This window comes from Apodemus sylvaticus, chromosome 5 (assembly GCF_947179515.1).
Source record: "Apodemus sylvaticus chromosome 5, mApoSyl1.1, whole genome shotgun sequence".
Taxonomy (NCBI): Eukaryota; Metazoa; Chordata; class Mammalia; order Rodentia; family Muridae; genus Apodemus; species Apodemus sylvaticus.
In genome coordinates this window covers 108,503,250-108,522,486 of record NC_067476.1, presented here as the reverse complement: position 1 = coordinate 108,522,486, position 19,237 = coordinate 108,503,250, and the positions used below count along the sequence as shown (strand labels likewise).

Genomic DNA, 19,237 nt, shown 5'->3' with positions numbered 1-19,237 from the left:
TTATTTCCCCAGTGGAGATGTGAGCAAAGATCTATAGCAGGTAAATACCAGTAACAGATCAAATAAATGATCCCCCCAAGTCCAACTAGTGAGGCAATCACTTTGAGTAAAGAGGAGGGCTGAGGGGTTACTCACGGGAGTATTTTTAGCTACTCTATCAGAAAGTCCCACCACAACATGGGTGACAGCTTTCCCGAGATACCACCGAGTCTCCATGTTCAGTTAACTTCCCACCTTTCATGTTTTAGCACCTATAAAACCACATGTAACTGGGGCAAATCATGTACAGGAGCTTTGGAGGTACAGAAGTGACTAAAATCTCAGGTGAGGGTCTAAGATTACTAACAGGCTCCATCTTGGGGGAGTTCTCTCTCTCCCTCCACCACATGGACCCCAGAGATCAAACTCAGGTCATCAGACCTGGCCATATGGCAGAAGGTACCTTTACCCACTTAACCCCTCAGCAGCCTCCCAACAAAGAGAATGTTAAACCAACCAACCAATCCCACTGAAACCCAGGATTACCCTGTCTTAGCTCTGTCCCGTGCTGATTATCGTGGAGGCATCAGCAGGGACATAGTGCTGATAACATCATTTTTCTTCTCAAGGAACTTTAGCATCTTCACCAAATAAATCACAGCAACACATTAAGTCCTCCAGAAAAACCTGAAATTTGTTTTAGCTTCCCAGAACCCATTTTTTTGGGGTATTTGAAACTGGTTTACATTGTAAGCATTGGATGTTTAAATGTCAAGATGGAGGCAGTGGCACACACGGCAAGAGAATCCTGTATAAAATATGTATGCAAAGCTATTAGACAAAGCAAAATACACAGAACAAGAAAATTTATTATCGCCAATGCTGGTGCATAAAGATTAACAAGCATAATTAGAAGGAGGGAAGGGAGGGGAGAGAGGCAGAAAGGGAGAGAGGCAGAGAGGGAGAGAGAGAATATGAATATCAGACACCCAGGTGGACTTCTGGGTAGGTTTAAAACCTTCAAAGTTGACAACATAATAGCTCATAAATCTTTTATAGATACAGGCAGGGTTTCTTTTTACTTGACAATTTTTGCAAACAGTTCTTACACTATGGACTTCAGTTATAGTCTTACCATCTGTCAAGGTAAAAAAACAGCAAGCAAAATTTCCCTAGTATAAAAGGGTATTAGAAACTTTTGTCTTTGGGCTTTCCCATACATTTTATTTAATGCATGAACTTAAAACCTTAAAAAGACATCCTGTTTTTTCTTTACTTTGAAAATCATTACAATGGATTTTTTTTCCAAATTAGAGATCATAGTAGCTTTATAAATCGTGAAGATTCATGTGCAGTCAAAATTCCAGAAGCTTTTGTAACACATTTTAAGATGACAGCATACATGAAGATAACACGTCTACATTTATACACACATTCACTTTGATTACCTTCTGGGGTTAATGAATACTCAATCTTAAACCTCAAATTTAGCTTTTGTGTATAAATCACAAAAGAGAATTTGGAAAGTTTTTTTTTTCCCAATAGCCTTTTAGTTCAAATCAAAGATATCTTGTGGGTGTATTTTCCCCATTCTTTAATTAGATTCTTGTATTGGCAGTCACGTTTTACTCTCCAAACCATCTTTAAAAGCTTAACACGAGAAAGCTCTTCTTCAATGTAAGGAAAATCATCTCGATCAACAGTCTGAACCAGAGCCTCAGAGCTTTTTGCTGAGTCCCTGTGAGACTCAACAGGAACAATTTGGTCTTTTCTCCTCGCGATTCTCAGGCTTAACACTCTTCCTTCCTCGATTCTCCTTTTCCACAATGCATGGTCATTCACTGTCCTGTCTTCTATTCCGAGAAACAAAAACCAAGTGTTTTTATTTTTTGCACAGAACTATTTGGAATGAACCCCAAAATAGCAGAATGTTGACTCTCTCCCTCTCAGGTAGTTTCCTCCTCTTTCGTCAGCATTTACTCTCGATCAATGATCTCATCACAACCGAGCTCTTCGGTCAGTCGATTGACAACCATCAGCGAAAACAGCTCTTCGATAAAAGCTAGCTGGTCGAAGGGGCTCTTCTCACACTGCGCCTGAAAGCCGCCATCCAGGGCATCGCCGGCTCGCGCCGTTCTCAGGAACACCTTGTTGGCTTCCTCCAGCGCGGCGGACACCCTGTGCATCGCGCCGCTCCAGCGCTCCTCTTCAGGGAAGTCGTAGTCGTCTTCCCAATCATCAAACTCGTCGCCTTCCAGGTCGGCGCCGGCCTCGGGGAACAGGCCGCGCTGGGCGCGGGCGGCGGCCGGCCCGGCCTCCTCCTCCATGGGGCCCTCCTCCGGGGCCAGCCCGCGGGCCCCGCGGCCTACCTCCATATCGCCCTCGCCGGGCAGCACGTCCATCTGCAGCTCGTTGCTTTCTTCGTACAGCTCGCAAAGCTCTGCCATCTCCGCCATGGTGGAAGCAGCTCAGCCAAGATAAAAAAATCACCTTTTACAGAGACGGGCGCGCGAACGGGTGTGGTGCGCGTGCGTGGAGCGCGAGCAGACGGGGCGCGCGCGCGTGCGCAGGCAAGCAGGCGTGCGTACGCAGGCGAGTGGGCATGCGTGGTGCGCGTGCGGAGCACGTTTCACGTGCGCAAACGGGTTAGGCGGGCGTGGTGCGCGTGCCAGCTTGGCGTGCGTGTGCTGGCGAGGAGACCGCCTGGTCTGCGGGTGGGTGTGGCGCGTGCGCGCGAGCTCTGCCCCCCACTCCCCGCCATGTTTCCCGGACTCCCGCCCCAACCTCACACACACCCAGGACCCGGGATGCTTCCGCGGGGTCTGCCCCTTCCACCTGGAGACCAGCTCTAAGTTCCTTGCCAAGTGCTTGCTTTGTCTAGCTGGAAAGCCCTGGCCTTCTGTCACAGATGCCTTCTCTCCTCCACCTCCCTGCCTCCCCAGCATCCCTGTGAGCAGGGTGTCCATGACCTCTCATCATTTCACGTCCTCCTAGTCTGTCCTGTACACTGTGAAAATTTAGCTTTTCGGGTTTTTCTTCTAAATTTATTGAAGTTGACCTAACCATAGACAAATTGTGTGTGTGTGTGTGTGTGTGAGAGAGAGAGAGAGAGAGAGAGAGAGAGAGAGAGAGAGAGAGAGAGAGAGATTATCCACACCCTTGCCACGTGTTGTTTTTTTTGGATTAATATAAGTAAACTTAAGTTTTATCAGCTTGATCTCTCTTTCGTGTGTAAGGGTGTTTGCTGTCTGTAATGTCTGTTTGCCATGTGTGTGCATTGTGCCTGCAGAGGCCAAAAGGGCGTTGGATCTCCAGAAATGAAGTCACAGTTGTACACTGCCCTGTGATTGCTTGGAGTTAAACCCCAGTTCTTAGTGTAAGCAGCGATGCTGTTTACTGCTGAGCCATTTCTCTAGCCCTGATTGTATCTTTAAAATCTTTCCATAGCTTTAGTTTATTATTCGTAGATGCAATGACCCTGTCTTGTCCAGGAGACTATATTCCTTAGCATTCCTCTTTATCATCTGGCTCTTATATAATTTTTTGCCAAAGGTCATTTTTTATATCCTTCAATAAACTTTTCTCCAAAGTGTTACATGATTCTTACTAGTTTTATATACTTGAACATATTTGTATAAAATATTCCTCTTTACCCATTAAATGCGGTTTCTCATGAGCTGTTATAGATATATGATTTTTGCACGTTGATTTTGTTCTTACTGAAATATTAATACAGAAAAGTGCACAGATAATGTGTGTGGCTTTATTATCACAAGCTGAATATATTTGTTTACCCAGCAGAAAAAACATCATTTGTGGATCCCAGAAAAATCACTCTTCTCTCTTCTTGTGCCCCATGAATAACCACTATTCAGATTTTAAACAAATAGTTCAATAAAAAGTTTGCCAGGTTTGATAAATGAAACAATGTATTGATATATTCTTTGTGTTGACTTATTTTTTAAACACTACAAACATGTTGTTACATTGTAAGCAGCCTACTATTTGAATATCACAACAGTCACCTTCAGGATTGCTTCTAATCCAGGGCTATTATAAATAGCATAGTTATTTCATTTCCCTTTTTTTTAAAAAGATTTATTTATTATTATATGTAAGTACACTGTAGCTGTCTTCAGACACACCAGAAGAGGGCGTCAGATCTCATTACGGATGGTTGTGAGCCACCATGTGGTTGCTAGACTTTGAACTCAGGACCTTAGGAAGAGCAGTCAATGCTCTTAACCGCTGAGCCATCTCTCCAGCCCATTTCATTTCCTAAGAAAACATTTTTGTTGCACAAATTTATTCAATTATTGTTGAGTATCCATCTAGGAGCAGTTTTGCTTGGCCGTCTTATATGTACAGCCTTCGTAGGTTCTGTCTTGTCAGGATTCATTGTAGTTGCATAGCTGATATTTTAATTAACCTTTAAACCTATACAAGTTAGTCATTGACTGTGATTTCCAAACACAAACAAACAAATTAGAATCTCCAATGAAACAATCATTTTGGGCAGTTATTTGTCTAGTCATACTTCATATTAGAAGTCTTTAAAATTTTCAATCGTTTTTAGATTTATGTGTGAGTGGTTTGCCTACTTGTATGTACTATGTGCATGTTCGGTGCCCCTAGAGGCCAGAAGAGGGCTTTGAATCTTCTGGAACTAGAGTCACTCATGGTTTGAGACAACATGTTGGAGCAGGGACTAGAACCAGGGTCCTTAACCACTGAGCAACTTCTCTAGCCCCCATGTTAGAAGTCTTAATATTAGTGTGTTTGGATACATAGTAGTGAATAACCAAAACAAAAGTAAATATACTAAATCTATAAATAGAAAAAATAAATAAGAATATGAAGGGAAGTGGGGGAAATGTACTGGTTAAAGTGATGAAACACGTTTCCAACTCCGTTTTTAACTATCAGCTCTCAGTTTTTCTGGAAAGAAAATTTTATATTCCAGAAGACTTCACCCACATGACAAAAGATGGCCCCTTGGGCAAGTGTGTGTGTGTGGGGGGGTGTTCCTTAGTGACAGAGAGAGATACTCTCCTACTACTGATCTCCCTCAAAACTCTGATTGGCTGTATCCAGACAGTGGTATTTAGTAGATTGCTGATTTGATAGTAAGACCTAGATCATTTGTCTACCTAGGTGAATAGGGGCAGAGAGAAAGGCATGCCAAATCCATGAATTAGATGAGAGTATTCAGGGGTGGATACATACCTTAATGGCAGAGTAAATCCTTAGGATACACAATGCCTTAGTGTCAATCTGATAGCAAAACAACAAAAGAGTTTTAGAATTTACACAGAAGTGTAGTTTCTAAGGGGGTGTTAAGCGGGGTAGCAACTAATCAAACATATTATAGCATTAAATTGTTTCATTTGCTTTTGTTTTCCAGATTATTGCAAATCATCAAATGCAATCGATTTCATTTGCCTCTGGAGGGGACCCTGTAAGTTTAGATCTGTAAAACTTCTTTTTGTGAGTCCTAAGAATTTTCATATGCAGAATATTAACTACTTAATATCTTTTCCAGATATTGTAATTTGTTAAATGCTTCATGTATCAGATAGAAAACAAAACAAAACACTCACAGTGGTTTGGGCAAATATTTCCTGTGTCTGGATTTTAAAAGATTAGGCTTACTAGAATACCATTGCTAACCCTCTGTGGTGTTAGTAGCCACTGAGTTATCATCTGGTAAATTTTCAGTTAACATAAAAATCATGAGATCTGTCTGTCCTATGTGCACTGCCGTTTCTCTTTTGGAATGTTCCCCATCAGCAGACTAATTAGACCATCAGTTGGATTTAATACAAGATGGGAATCCCATTCTAGTTATCAGCCATCATAGTTGTCAGCCAAGGCCAACAAGGACAATCTATAATGACCACCCAGATTTGTGTAAACCTTGGAGACACTGCTCAGCCACGGAGGGAGAATTCATGGTTCCTCTCTGTCAGGAGGCTGTGTAGGGCTCACTTCCCACAGGCTGTACAGTGCTTCTCTCTGAGAATACTTTCCAGAATGTCGTTGCTTGATTCCTCACTGTGTTGCAGGATATTTGATCACACTGTGAACCCTGAGATTGTTGTTTACTGAAAAAAGCTGACTTTAGTTGTGGTGTGGCTCAGCCTTAGCACACACCATCTATCCCTTTAGCTGGAATTCAGACTAAACTGTTAGTACACACCTTTAATCCCAAACAGTGAAGGTAAAGTTAGTTTGTAGAGGAAGCACCCGTGTTTGAAAGTGATTTCTAATTGAGTGGCAGAAAAGGGACACATCAGAAAAAGATTTGAGAGAATAGGATATGCCCAACTCTCACTAGAAGAGAGAGGAAAAAAGAGGCTACTTAAGACAGAACAGGGCAGAAAGGAGGAGGGAGGAGAGGGGGAGGGAGGGAGGAAAGAGGTGGCAGTTTTACTGATAGAGAAAAAAAAAAAAAGAGCTAGGCACGGGTGTGGACAGAATGAGCCAGAGGATGTGTGAGGGAGCCAGAATATTAGAACTGATTGTTCGAGTTAGTTTGAGGCCAAACAGAGCAATTCATTGAGAAGCTGAGAGAAACCAGATAGACTCAGTCAGCTTGGAGAGCCAGAACAACTGAGTTAAATCAGCCAGCCAGAGTTCAGAAAGAACAAGAAAAGTACATTTATTTGGCTGTAAATCTCAGAGACTGAAAACATTCTAGGCCTAGGTTAGATTAGATCGTACAGAGGCTAGAAGCTTCCATGACTAGACCTAGGTTAGCAGACAGAGGCAGTAAGCCTCAGAGATGACAAGTGCATCAGGTGACTAAAAGATACTTTTACATCACTGCTTCATTTGGGGACCAGAGTCCTTAGAGTGGGCCTGCATGCACAGATAGTAAATTGTTGATCCATTAGCAAACAGGGTGTGTAGGATGGCTTGTGTTGCATGATGTGAGCCCATAGAGAGAGTGTGTGTGCATATATAAATACACTCTAATCTAGCCAACCTCATAATCTGACCTCAACTATCAAACCTAAAGTTAGGAGAGAGAGAGGGGGGGAGGGAGAGGGAGAGGGAGAGGGAGAGGGAGAGGGAGAGAGAGAGAGGGAGAGAGAGGGAAGAGAGGGAGAGGGAAGAGAGGGAGAGGGAGAGGGAGAGGGAGAGGGAGAGGGAGAGGGAGAGGGAGAGGGAGAGGGAGAGGGAGAGAGAATCTTAGTCCATTAGATTTATTATGATGGGACTCAGGCACACTTTAAAAAAGATTTATTTGTGTATGATATACTTAAAAAATAATGTAATGATTGGTGTTTGCCCTGACATTATCCTGTGTGAGTTCCTGGGGCTGTTGTCATATTAGGGCTGGTGCGCAGGCCTTCATTTACTGTAAATCCAACAGGAGTTGTTTCTGTCCTTCAGAATTGTAAGGCTTCCCATCCTGTCTTAAAATGATTTCAAAGCTTTAAATTAACTGAAGCACTGTCCTTGCCAGAATCAAACCATCCTCAACCATTGTGGGAAAATGTTTACATCACTATAATTGGTGGAAACCCTGGACTCCGCAGTTGAAAAACCCACTGGCTGGGGTTTAAACGATGACCCGGCTTGGTATTAGCCCCTCCCCCCACCAGTGAAGCTTTACCCTCCTGTCAGGAAGACAGTGAAGGCTGGGGTTAAACATTAGAGTCAAGAGCTTGATGTATTAACTTTTCTAAGATTTGGGTCTTCCTTTACAAGATAGGGATAATTCCTATCACCCCTGTGTTGCCAGAACCGAGTGAGATAACGCACACAGAGCTGGACACAGTGAATCTGTCTCTGCATTTGCTTAAGGATGCCACTGAGCTACTTCAGTTAACTAGCTGCCTGGGCTAGTCACAGAGTGAAGCCAGTTAGAAGTCCCATGTGACTCAGCATCCTCGTTCAAAAATATGGGACATTCCTCCTACCCAGTGATGTCTGCTCTCCTTCCTTTTAATTCTCTCTCAGGAAGTTTTTGTTTTCCTAATAGTTGTGTGAACATCTATTGCAAATGCTCCTATATGCAAATGCCCATGCTTTCTCTGTTTCAAAGCATGCTACAGATTTGTGAAAAATTAAAGATATTTCAAATAATATTTTCTCCTGACATGTGTTCTTTCCTTTTAAGTATTCTGCAGTGTCCCCCCCTCCCCCCATATTTACAGTTATAGAATTTTAAAACCATTAGAAAATGCAAGATCATTTGGAAGGCGATGAAGCAGGCCAGGAGGGGTCCCACGGCTTCTTCAGCAGTACCTGTTCCAGGGACACTGTAGCACCTGGTCAGCTTAACTAGAGTGTTCAAGTCTGCGAGGACCTCAACTCCTACGCTAACAGAAAGCAATACTGATAGACAGGGCCTGACTTATTTAGAAGCTATTCCAACCAGCTTTCTATTTGCCTGAGACATTTACTTAGGTGTGTGCTATTTTTAAAAATGACTTAAGACAAGTTCTGCTGACCCTGAGATCTGCTTCCTGCATGATTCATTGTGGTTGTTAAGTGGCTACCCTGGAGGGCATTACCAGCACCGCTTCTACTTCCTGCCAGTAGACACCATCTTCCCTCTAGGGACCATTCTAATACTCTGAAATAGCATTGCAGGTATTTTTTTTTCCCCTCTGAGAATTAAGATAGCAAAAGCACCTTTAATTATTAAAGCCGTCCTATTCATCAGCTCACTGTTTTCCATAAAAACTGGAATTTCCAAGTGTTCACCCTCTTGTTTTTACAAACACAGCAGTGTATCTCTTTTTGAACTTAAGATATTCATAGGTTCTCTGTTTTTAAATGATTTGCCTCTGCCTATGGGTAAAATAATTTTTACTTTTGCTCTTTTATTCTGTAAACTATCTTGCAACACACACACATGCAACCAAAGACACCAACAAGTCTCTGATGAGCTCATTTTCATATGCACATGAATCTGGACACAGGCCAGGGGCGGCACCACATCTGAGCTACCGCTGACTTTGTGGCAGAGGAGTTCTTCACACATTTCAACCCAGTTCAACAGTCAGTTCCTAGATAGTTTTAAAGAATTCCTTAACTGTATTCTCTTTTATTCTTAATGATATACTCAGACTGAATTTTTGATCTTTATCCTTTCCTCATTAGAGTCAGAAAAATACAGATTTAATTGTTAAACTCTCTTGGGTATGCCATAGAGCAATAGTTCTAAACCTGTGGGTTGTGACCCCTCCAGAGGTCACTTAAGACCATCACAAACATTTACATTATGACTTATAACAGTAGAAAAAGTAGTTATGAAGTAACAATGAAAATAATTTTATGGCTGGGGGTTACCACAATATGAGGAACGGCACAATGTAAGGGTCATAACATTAAAAGGCTGAGAACCTAGGCCATAGATAAACAGTTATGTCTAAGACTTTGGCTCAGTTGGGTCCTAAGGAAGTCTTATCTTCCAGTGGTTACAATTCATTCATTTTAAATGCAATTGTTTCTCTTTTTTTTTTTTATAGGATACTACAGACTATGTTGCCTATGTAGCTAAAGATCCAGTCAACCAACGAGGTATGGAAAAGCAACTTCTGGGTTTTCACAAGAACTGTTAGATACTAACTATAACAATAAAAATAAACAGTTATTTCTAATGTACCCAGTAATGGGTATCACACAGTAAGGCCCTGTCTATGAGCAATGCTTCTGTTATCCTAGGAGTCACGGTCATTGCAAACTTGAGCACTCTTTTTTTTTTTAAAGATTTATTTATTTATTTATTTATTTATTTATTTATTTATTTATTTATTTATTATATGTAAGTATACTGTAGCTGTCTTCAAACACACCAGAAGAGGGCATCCGATCTCATTACAGATGGTTGTGAGCTACCATGTGGTTGCTGGGATTTGAACCCAGGACCTCTGGAAGAGCAGTCCGTGCTCTTAACCACGGAGCCATCTCTCCAGCCCCTTGAGCACTCTTATTAAGCTGACCAGGCGCTACAGTGTCAGCCTGGAACAGGTGCTGATAAAGAAGAATCTGTAGGTCCCTCCGGGCCTGTTTCATCGTCTTCCAAACGATGGGCATGGTGCAATGGTGTGCCATCACTGTAGTGTGATATTGACAGACTCTAAGAAAACTAAATTTGAATTGGAAATAAATAATTCTACCAGCAGAGAAGAGTGGAAAACTTCACAGTATTTAAATCTTTGCACTTGAAAGGTTCACAAACTGAAAAGCTTATGCATTTACATATGCAAAAAATAAACTGTTTTGGTTATGGTAGCATGGTTCCCATATCCCTGGGTGATAAGAAATTCAACACAAAACTCAATGAAGCATTGGTGTTGGTGTGTGTGTGTGTGTGTGTGTGTGTGTATGTGTGTGTGTCTCCCTATGCACTTGCATCTGAAAAGCTGTTACTTTGAGTATGTGGGTTTTGGGTTTGATTTTTTTTTTTTTTGAGATAAGGCTGGACTTAAACTCACTGTGTAGCTGAGGATAACCTTGAACTTCTGATCCTCCTACCTTCACCTCCTGAGTGTGATTATAGGCAAGTGTCACCATGCCCAGTTTTATGCAGCGCCAGGGTTAGAACTCAGGATTTGTGTGTCCAAGGCAATCTCTCTCCACCTTTAGGTCTCAGTTCCAGTGTCTCTTCTTTTGAGGGGCCTTCTACTGATGACATCACCTGCGTCTAGTCACGTGTGCCCCACCCCCATCATGACCCAGTATTTCTCTTCCTACCAACGAGTCATACTTTGTTGCTGTTTTTCACATACTTGTTTGCATGTTACATGTTCTTTCTGTTAGATTGATATCTCCATGAAGGCAGGGGCCTGCCCTTCTTACTGTTGTTTCTCAGACCCTTCACAATGGCTCAGACATGAGTGATACACAGAGACAGTCTCAATGACCGAGTGGACAAGCCCAGTGAGGGTCTCATCCTAGGGTATAACGAGGTAACCTAGGAAAGGTACCTACAGGCTGATTCCAGTCAAAGGCCTGAGGTTCCTTAGAAAGTTTGACCTCTCTGGACTGATGTAGTTAGTACTGTTTCTCATCCTCAACCCGGAGGCATTCAGACTCCACTGAGAGATGGGTTTAAGCTAGTTCCCCTCTAATAGAACCTGGGATTTAAGGAAAGTCTTCCACCCTAGTGATGGAATTTGCCCACAGATATCTGATTAAATAAACATGGAGTGGTATTTGGGAATGGAAGGAACAGAGGTGGAAATGCGCACAGCATGTTGGGAAGCACAACTGCAGGCTGCATGTAGAGGAAGAAGGAAAACAGTCTCCCAGGGCAGACAAGGAAGACCTAATAAGCAGGGTCTTGATCTCATGCGTAGATGGGTAGAGGTGCCATTTGCAGAGTCCTAGAGAGACTGATGGAGCAGACTGTAGTGGGTGCATTCAGGGAGAAACTTGAAGCCATGGAGGCAGTGTGATTGTCAGAGTGAGATTATGAGATAAAGCTTGGCCATAGTCGATGCTGAAAGACATGGTCCTGAGAATGGAGAAAGGAAAGAGCAGGTGGCAAACACTTTAAAATACTCCGGAGAAAGGGAAGCACTGAGCTGCATGATGTTGAGAGGATAATGGGGACGTGAAGGAGCCGAGCACTGGGAAAGCTACTGCAGGAAGCCGCTGGCTGTGCTTGGGGAGAACTCTGAATAACATTTGTTTTTCTTACCCTAAAAAGTACAGATATGGAAAGAGGATTGCCACAAATACTCGGCCAGTCTGAGCTATGTGCTGTGCTCTAGGACATAGTCTGGGCTATAGTCCGAGATCCTGAGACCCAGTTAAAAAAGAGGGTAAAGAAAGGCACCTGGAATGCAGATTCATTTGCATCTTTGGCATCTGCCATTGTCTTAGATAGTCTCCCTGCTGCTATGACCAAATAGCCTAACAGAGCAGTTTAAGGGTTTATTCTGGATCCCTGTTTAAGGGTGGTTGTCAGTGGCAGGAAGGTCACAAGCACTTGAAACAGCAACTCCTGTCACATCCATCTTCAGGAAGAGAGAAGGGTGAAAGCATGCTTGCTGCACAGTTCCCTTCTCTATATATACAATCCTGGATCCCTTCTCTATATATACAATCCTGGATCCCAGCCAGGGAACAGCGCCATGCAGAGTGCCTGGGCCTCCCGCCTCAGTTAACACAGTCAAGATGACTCCTTACAGGCATGCAGCAGCCATCTGCCAGGAGATTGATTCTACACTGTCAAGTTGATAGCTGACACAAACATCAAAGGAATCAAAGCCTTCACTGGGTCTGTGCTCAGTAGGATGTGCACAGGTTGAAGTACAATGTAATGAGGTAGCTGTGAGGAGGTGGCGTCCATGGAGACAGGGCTTCGGAGAAGGAAACAGAACAGAGGCTAAAGAGCCACAGGGAAAGAGAAGTCAAAATGGACCATAGAGAGTGGGAAATGCACTCGCACATGTGGTGTCACCAGACACCAGTGAAGATTCTGAGATTTATAGAAAGTGTTATGACTTCTGCCATTGCTCTGCAATTGCAATGCGATGCTTCTCGCTGCTATGTCTGTACAGTGATATCAGAGGATAGAAAATCAGTCGGAATTGTAGATTCCAAGTCAGATAAATTCTCCTTAGTCCTAAACAGATGTTGTTAATGGCCTAAATTGCCTGGGGGATGAAGGGGCAGTTTGGACCAAATCTGTGGACTAATAGGATCTGATGAGTGTTTACATGTAGTGTTGACATGGGATGGGAATTGCTTATTCCTGGGGAGCTTGGAGAGATACTGTATGTAATCCATCATCTCTGTGGCTGGCTCCCAGTTCCTACCTGCTGCCTCGCATCATCCAGCAGGAGCTGCAGGCAAGTTGCTACTAAGGAGGTGGAGATTCTTGTCAATAGGAAAAGGGTAAATAGTGAAACAGAAACAAGGAGTTTCATTTCTCAGGAAGTAATTAGCATGTTCAATTATTATATATTATTTTATATATACATATAAAGTAAGTGATTCTGCATAAAGTTGTGTATATATGTATAAAGTAGGTAATACCTTTATGTCATTATGTGTGTACATATATATATAATAGGTAATACTGTATAAAGTTGTATATGCATGTATATATAATACAAAGTAGGTAATAATGGTATGTCATATATATATAGAGATGATACTGCATAAAGTTTTATATATATAGTAGGAAATAGTGTATAAAGTTGTGTATATATGTATATATAATATAAAGCAGGTAACACTGGTATGTCATGGATAAGACAGTGAGTGGGGAGCAGGTCCACGTCCTGAGCACAAGCTCCTTTCAAAGGAACATTACAAGACTCCAAGAAGCATGTGAAGGAAATGTGGCTTTACCAGCAATCCAGAGTCCAAGCGCTATAGATGTCACGTTTCATGTTCTGATTTCTAATGTTGGGAAACAGCAAGTGTGGCTTAGAGAAGTGGTTAACAGTGTGGCTTGGAGAAGTGGTTAACAGTGTGGCTTAGAGAAGTGGTTAATTTTGAACGTGGCCAACAAGAGCACAGATCCAAACTTTCTATAGGGCTGACTGACGACTTGTGTCAAAAATCTGTTGTCCAGTATGGCCTTTAAACCAGCAGTTTCATTTCTCAGGAAGTAATTAGCATGTGAAAAAAGATCAAACAATTAAAATCACTGCCATATAATATTTATATGCTGGAGGCAAATATTAACCCAGTATTTATCTATTAAAAATTAAACCAATCTGCAGCATGTTCAAGATTGTTTTAGAAGAATGAATAAGCCACAGTAGAAGTATCCACTATGCTATTGAGTGCACAGACAGAATATGAGCAATCCGTATACTGTGACCCCAGGTGATTTTGGGAAGGGATTTACACAAGAAAAAACAAAACTTGAAAGGCTTATGTCAAACCGCTAATAGCGACTATCCCCACATAGTGAAATTTGGGGTGTTTTTAACTTTCTTTTCCTTTTTCTTTTCTTCAGTTCTAACAATGAATATTTGTTATATATTTTTAAATGTTCTAAATCCCTGAATAAAAACTAGTGGAATCAGACAGTGACATAGCATTGCCTAGTGAATTAGAGTTATCCTGAGGGAGAACAGTTCTGTCCAAGTGTCACTGGAGATTGGGATTCCCTTTTACAGGTCCTTAGTTAATAATAAAATAATCTTAAAACAGACTCTGAAGGAAATTCAAAGTCCGTTTTATTAGCGTTTGAGGGACAAAGCACAGGACAGACAGGCTGTAAATCCTGGCGCTGCTTTGGAGAGGAGGTAGGGAAGATTAGGGAACCAGCCACGCCTCTGAATTACGGTCAGCAATGGGAGTCGCGAAGCCACTATGGAAGTGGGATTATAGGGTCTTCATAGAAAAAAGCCCAGAGTACCAAAGCAAATATACCTAAGATTTTGGTTGGTATTTAGTGAAGAGATAGAAAGCTGGGTAGGGGTGGGGTGGGGGTGGGGGTAGGCTTTTTTGGTTAGAACTCTAAAGTTCAGAAGGCTTGGCAATAGAGATCTGCAAACGACCGCACAGATGGAGAGATTTCTGGGGGCTACAAGTAGAAAGACTGCCAGGGGCAACAAGGGGTGGCCTTCTGACCAGGAGATTGATGGGCCTGGCTGGGTTCAGTAGTTTACAGTGTTCTAACCATTGAGGTGTGTGGACATGCCATTCGTTCCTCAGACCAGGAGGGAGCAGCTGTCCCTTCATCAGCCTCGATAAACCTCAACCTATTCAATTGGCAAATGGGAGGGGGGGGCCCCAAACTGACCGTGAGCTAGGCATCTGCCCTTAACGCCCTCCAAGCCTGCTACTGCAGGTCTGGACCTGATGCCAGCCAGGAACGGATCTTAAGGCATGCGAGATGGGGAGACAGCTAGACACATGGGAGGAAGACAGAGAGGAAACAGAAGAGAAGAGAGGGAAAGAAGAGACCAGGAGTAAGATCACCAGCAGAGGAGTCCTGAGCGGAAGACCTCAGGCTTTCAGAGAGGGCCGAAGTCGAGGATTTGTGGTTTGAGAAGGAGGCTCAGTGAAAATGGCCTTCTTAGGAGGAATTACACTTTTTCCTGGAGAGGACACCAGGATGGTTGCACGCTGGAGTGGGAGGAGACTGAAGGAAAGAAAACACATTCACTTCAGCAGAGAGCCCACAGACTAGGCAACCTCAGAAAGGCAGCAGCCAGATGGCAAGGGTGATGAGGACAGCTAGGCTGGCAGGAAGTGGAGGTGGGCCCAGGAGACCAACGTGTCACCCGCCCCCACCCTCCCTCTGCTGTATACCTGGTTCAGTGTTTCCATCCAGATCAAGCTGGTTTTACATTTTCCTGTCTTGGCTAGGGCCCTGTGATGGACTCATCAGTTTATGAAAGGCTTTCTTTGTAGAGAAGGCAAGTTAAAAATGTCAGTGTTAAGTCCAGCCTTCTCCTGTAGCTGTTGTGAGGCAGTCCATGCTGCGAGAGGCTAAGGTAGTTTCCATACTGCTTCTGACCTTAGTCTGAGGAGAGGCCCCGGTTTCCCTGGACTATTTATGTATAGGAAAGCCTTGGGCTGAATGAAAGAGAATTGTAAAAACCAAAGCCCCTGCCAATGAAAATCAACCTAAACGAACCTGCTAGCCTGTATTTGCATGTATGCTTATAGAGTACACAGGCTCTGCCTGTGAACCTACTGTTCGTGGAGTCCAGTGCTTCTGGAGGCTGGTACTGCATTTGTGTCTCACAGCACCATCTGGTGGATGATCTGTGCCACTGACCTTTATTTCAAGATCGAATTCTAGACAAGAACAGTCTGAGAGTGGTGGTGTATGCCTTTAATATCAGCACTCAGGAGACAGAGGCAGGTGGATCTCCATCAGTTCAAAGCCAGCCTGGTCTACAGAGAGAGATCCAGGCCAGCCAGGGGTACATAGTGAGTTCCTGGAGGAGGTGTGCATTGGGGGTGAGCTTTGAGGTTTCAAAAAAGCTCATTCCACTCTCAGTCAGCTCTCTCTGCCTCGTGATGCTGGTGCATCAAGATGTAAGCTCTAAGCTAACTGCCATTGCTATGCCTGCCTGCCTGCCCGTCTGCCTACTGCCTGCTGCCTGCCTGCCTGCCTGCTGCCTGCTGCCTGCCTGTTGCCTGCTGCCTGCCTGCTGCCTGCTGCCTGCCTGCCTGCCTGCCTGCTGCCTGCCTGCCTGCTGCCGGCCTGCCTGCCTGCCTGCCTGCCTGTTGCCTGCCTGTCTGCCTGTTACCTGCCTGCCTGCCTGTTGCCTGCCTGTTGCCTGCCTGTTGTCTGCCTGCCTCCACACTCCTAGCTATGATGGTCATAGACTCACCCTCTCAGAAACTTAAAGAAACAAAACTCGTTAAAAGGCCTTCTATCTGCTAAGAGTAATATTCATTATTTTGGGTACTATTACCATTCGGAATTCTAGTGAAGGGACATGCTAAGATTCCCATGATTCTTCCTGATGCTCCAGGGAGAACTGTGGCCTTGGGAAGGAGACCAGGTGCGTGCAGTGATTCCAAACGTGGACAGCAGAACTCAGGGTACCGTGGCTGTTTGCATGTCACCAAGAGTCACTTGGGAACATGGGATTTCATATGTATCCATCTTTTCCCCTTTGACTGTTAGCAGCAGGTAGGGGGGCTCCTGACCAGGAATTCTGGCATTTTGTATGTGATCCATGGAAGGTTCCCATGCTGCTTCCCTGTGATCACATGATCAAACTAAAAGAGTTCAAAGAGTAGCACTGTCCAAACAGGGGTGTTTCCTAAGAGGAGGTGGGGCGTGGCACCAGCCCTGTTTTTTTTTTTTTCTTTTTTTCTGTTTACTTTTTCCCTTTTCTGCTTTCTGTTCCATGCTTCTTAATGGAAGCGAAGCAGAAAATTATTTTGGAGAACTGCCCATGGACAGACAAACCCCAAACCTCTAGGCTTTCAAGTCAGAGAAGTTGCAAAGAAAGCCAAGGCATCGAGTGTGCTCAAGTGGCAAAGGGTGGGGTTGGGTCTCGTGCTTCTGTGTGCCCTGCCTGCTTGTCCTGCTCGTCAGACGGTTTAAGCTAGTATGAAGAAAAGAATGCTAGACTTCCTCTAAAGTAAACAGACAGCTTGTCCTGTTGTCCTCGTAAGTGAGGTCTGGCCATTGACTGGCGCCATCGTTACTTTTCTAGTACTGTGACAAACACCATGGCCAAGACAACTTATAAAAGGAGGAGGATTTAGTTTCAGAGAGTGAGTCCACGGTCGTCATGGTAGGAGTGTGGCATCCAGCAGACAGGTACTGTGCCTGAGCAGTAGGCCAAAGGCTCACATTTTGATGCACAAGCAAAAGGCAGAGAAACCTCAAAGCCCGCCCCCAGGACATGCCTCCTCCAAGGCCCCACCTCCTAATCCTTCTCCAAAAGTTCCACCAGCTTGGGACCTCATCAAGCTTCTGAGTCTATGGAGGACAGGGAAGGGCAGGCATTCCTATTCAAGCCCCCACAAGCAGCACATCCAGCATTACACAGCTGGTGGCACAATCGGAATTTGAATTTGCCTCTGGGTCTTTTTCACAGAGCACTTCTAGTCTCCCATCCTCTTAGCTCTCTCACAGGGGAGCAGCATTGTCTGTGTACTTATTTATGCTGGAATCTCCTGCTTCTCTCTCTTTCTCTCTCTTTCTGTCTTCCTGATTTTTATCTCTTTTCAACCCAAAGGAAAAAAGTTACAGCAATTTTGGTTCTATTTTGCAATCATTCTCATTTTGATTTTTTAAAAATTGAGCCACATATGTATGAGATTAGAAATGAACAAACAAGAAAACCTCAAGTAAACGACCTCTCTGTATAATGTGATTTACAACTTAGCTTGCTTCATCTGAAGAACATGTCTTACAGGCTCTAAGGATACTTGCTACCAAGCCTGAGTTTGATCCCAGAGACTCACACGGTGGAAGGAGTGAACTAATTCAAGAAAGTTGTTTTCTGACCTACATTTGAACACACACATACTTACTTATAAATAATTGCAAAAAAATTTAAGACAATCTAAAGATTTAAGCCCTAAATATCTGCCTTGATACCATTTTTTGAAGCAGTTTCTCTGTGTAATCTGGCTCTCTTAGAACTCAGTCTGTAGAGTAGGCTTATCTGGACCTGACAGAGATCCATCTGCCTCTGCCTCCTGAGTGCTGGTAGTAAAGGTACACCACATGCCCAGCTCAGAATTTCCAAGTTTTTAGATATGTACATTTTGATTATTTTCTGCTTGATTCATATGGAATATGAAATCTGATTATGCTGTTTTAGAGGTGGAGAAGGTCTGATTTTTTTTTTAAACATAGCTATTTACTCATGTTCTGGGACTATTTTGCTTTTGTATACTGTTCTCATGATACTACGTTTTTAATGTGTCTTCTCACAGCGTGCCACATTCTGGAGTGTCGCAGTGGGATGGCCCAAGATGTCATAAGTACCATAGGGCAGGCCTTTGAACTCCGCTTCAAACAGTACTTGAAAAATCCTTCCTTGAACACTCTGGAAAGGTCAGTCAAGAGTTCCATTATTATTTAATTTTCTGTCTTTCTGAACACTTAAATCATTACCGTGATGGCAGGATGTGTCACGCATGCCTTGCTCCCAGCACTTGGGAGACAGAAGCAGATGGGTCTCTACAAGTCCAAGGCCAGCCTGGTCTACATTGCAAGTTCCAGGGCAGTCAAGGCTACTTGGTGAAATCCTGTGTAAAAATAAAACACCAAAAAAAATTTTTTTGAAGTTCATTAATCAGAAGAATATTTGTTCTTATAAGTAACAGTTTCAGTAATAAACCAAAATTAAGAGAGTGGCTTTCTGGCAGCCATCTCAGAGCTCCTGCGGCGAGATGGAAGGAAGGAAGGGACAGCAGCTAGCCTGGATTCCACAGTGAAGCAGCAGAAATAAGAGCTGCATCCTCAAAACAAGAAGGAGGGCGAGGACTGACTCCCCAAGCTGTCCTCTGACCTCCAGCTGTGCGTCATGGCGCATGCGCACACACACAGAGGGAGACAGAGACACACACACACACACACACACATGCACACACACACAGAGGCAGACACAGACAGACACACATGCACACACATGTACACATACACAGAGGCAGACAGACAGACACACATGCACACACACACACACACACAGACAGAGGCAGACACAGACAGACACACACACACAGAGAGGCAGACACACAAACAGAGGCAGATACACACACAGAGGCAGACAGACAGACACACATGCACACACACACACACACACACACACACAGAGGCAGACACATACACACAGGAACATAA

At 43.6% G+C, this 19,237-nt stretch overlaps 2 protein-coding genes across 2 annotated transcripts in view; one reads left to right on the top strand and one right to left on the bottom strand.

Moving 5' to 3' along the window:
* Shc4 (SHC adaptor protein 4) overlaps positions 1–19,237 on the top strand; it is a 90,435-nt gene that overhangs the window by 52,359 nt on the left and 18,839 nt on the right. The window contains exons 5-7 of the mRNA XM_052183480.1: positions 5,384–5,437; positions 9,465–9,516; positions 18,328–18,448. Coding sequence (XP_052039440.1) covers positions 5,384–5,437; positions 9,465–9,516; positions 18,328–18,448 — 227 coding nt within the window. The remainder of the gene's footprint in view (positions 1–5,383; positions 5,438–9,464; positions 9,517–18,327; positions 18,449–19,237) is intronic.
* Eid1 (EP300 interacting inhibitor of differentiation 1) lies at positions 829–2,555 on the bottom strand. The gene has a single exon (XM_052183481.1). The coding sequence runs from the start codon at positions 2,433–2,435 to the stop codon at positions 1,956–1,958; it is 480 nt and encodes a 159-aa protein (XP_052039441.1). The 5' UTR covers positions 2,436–2,555; the 3' UTR covers positions 829–1,955.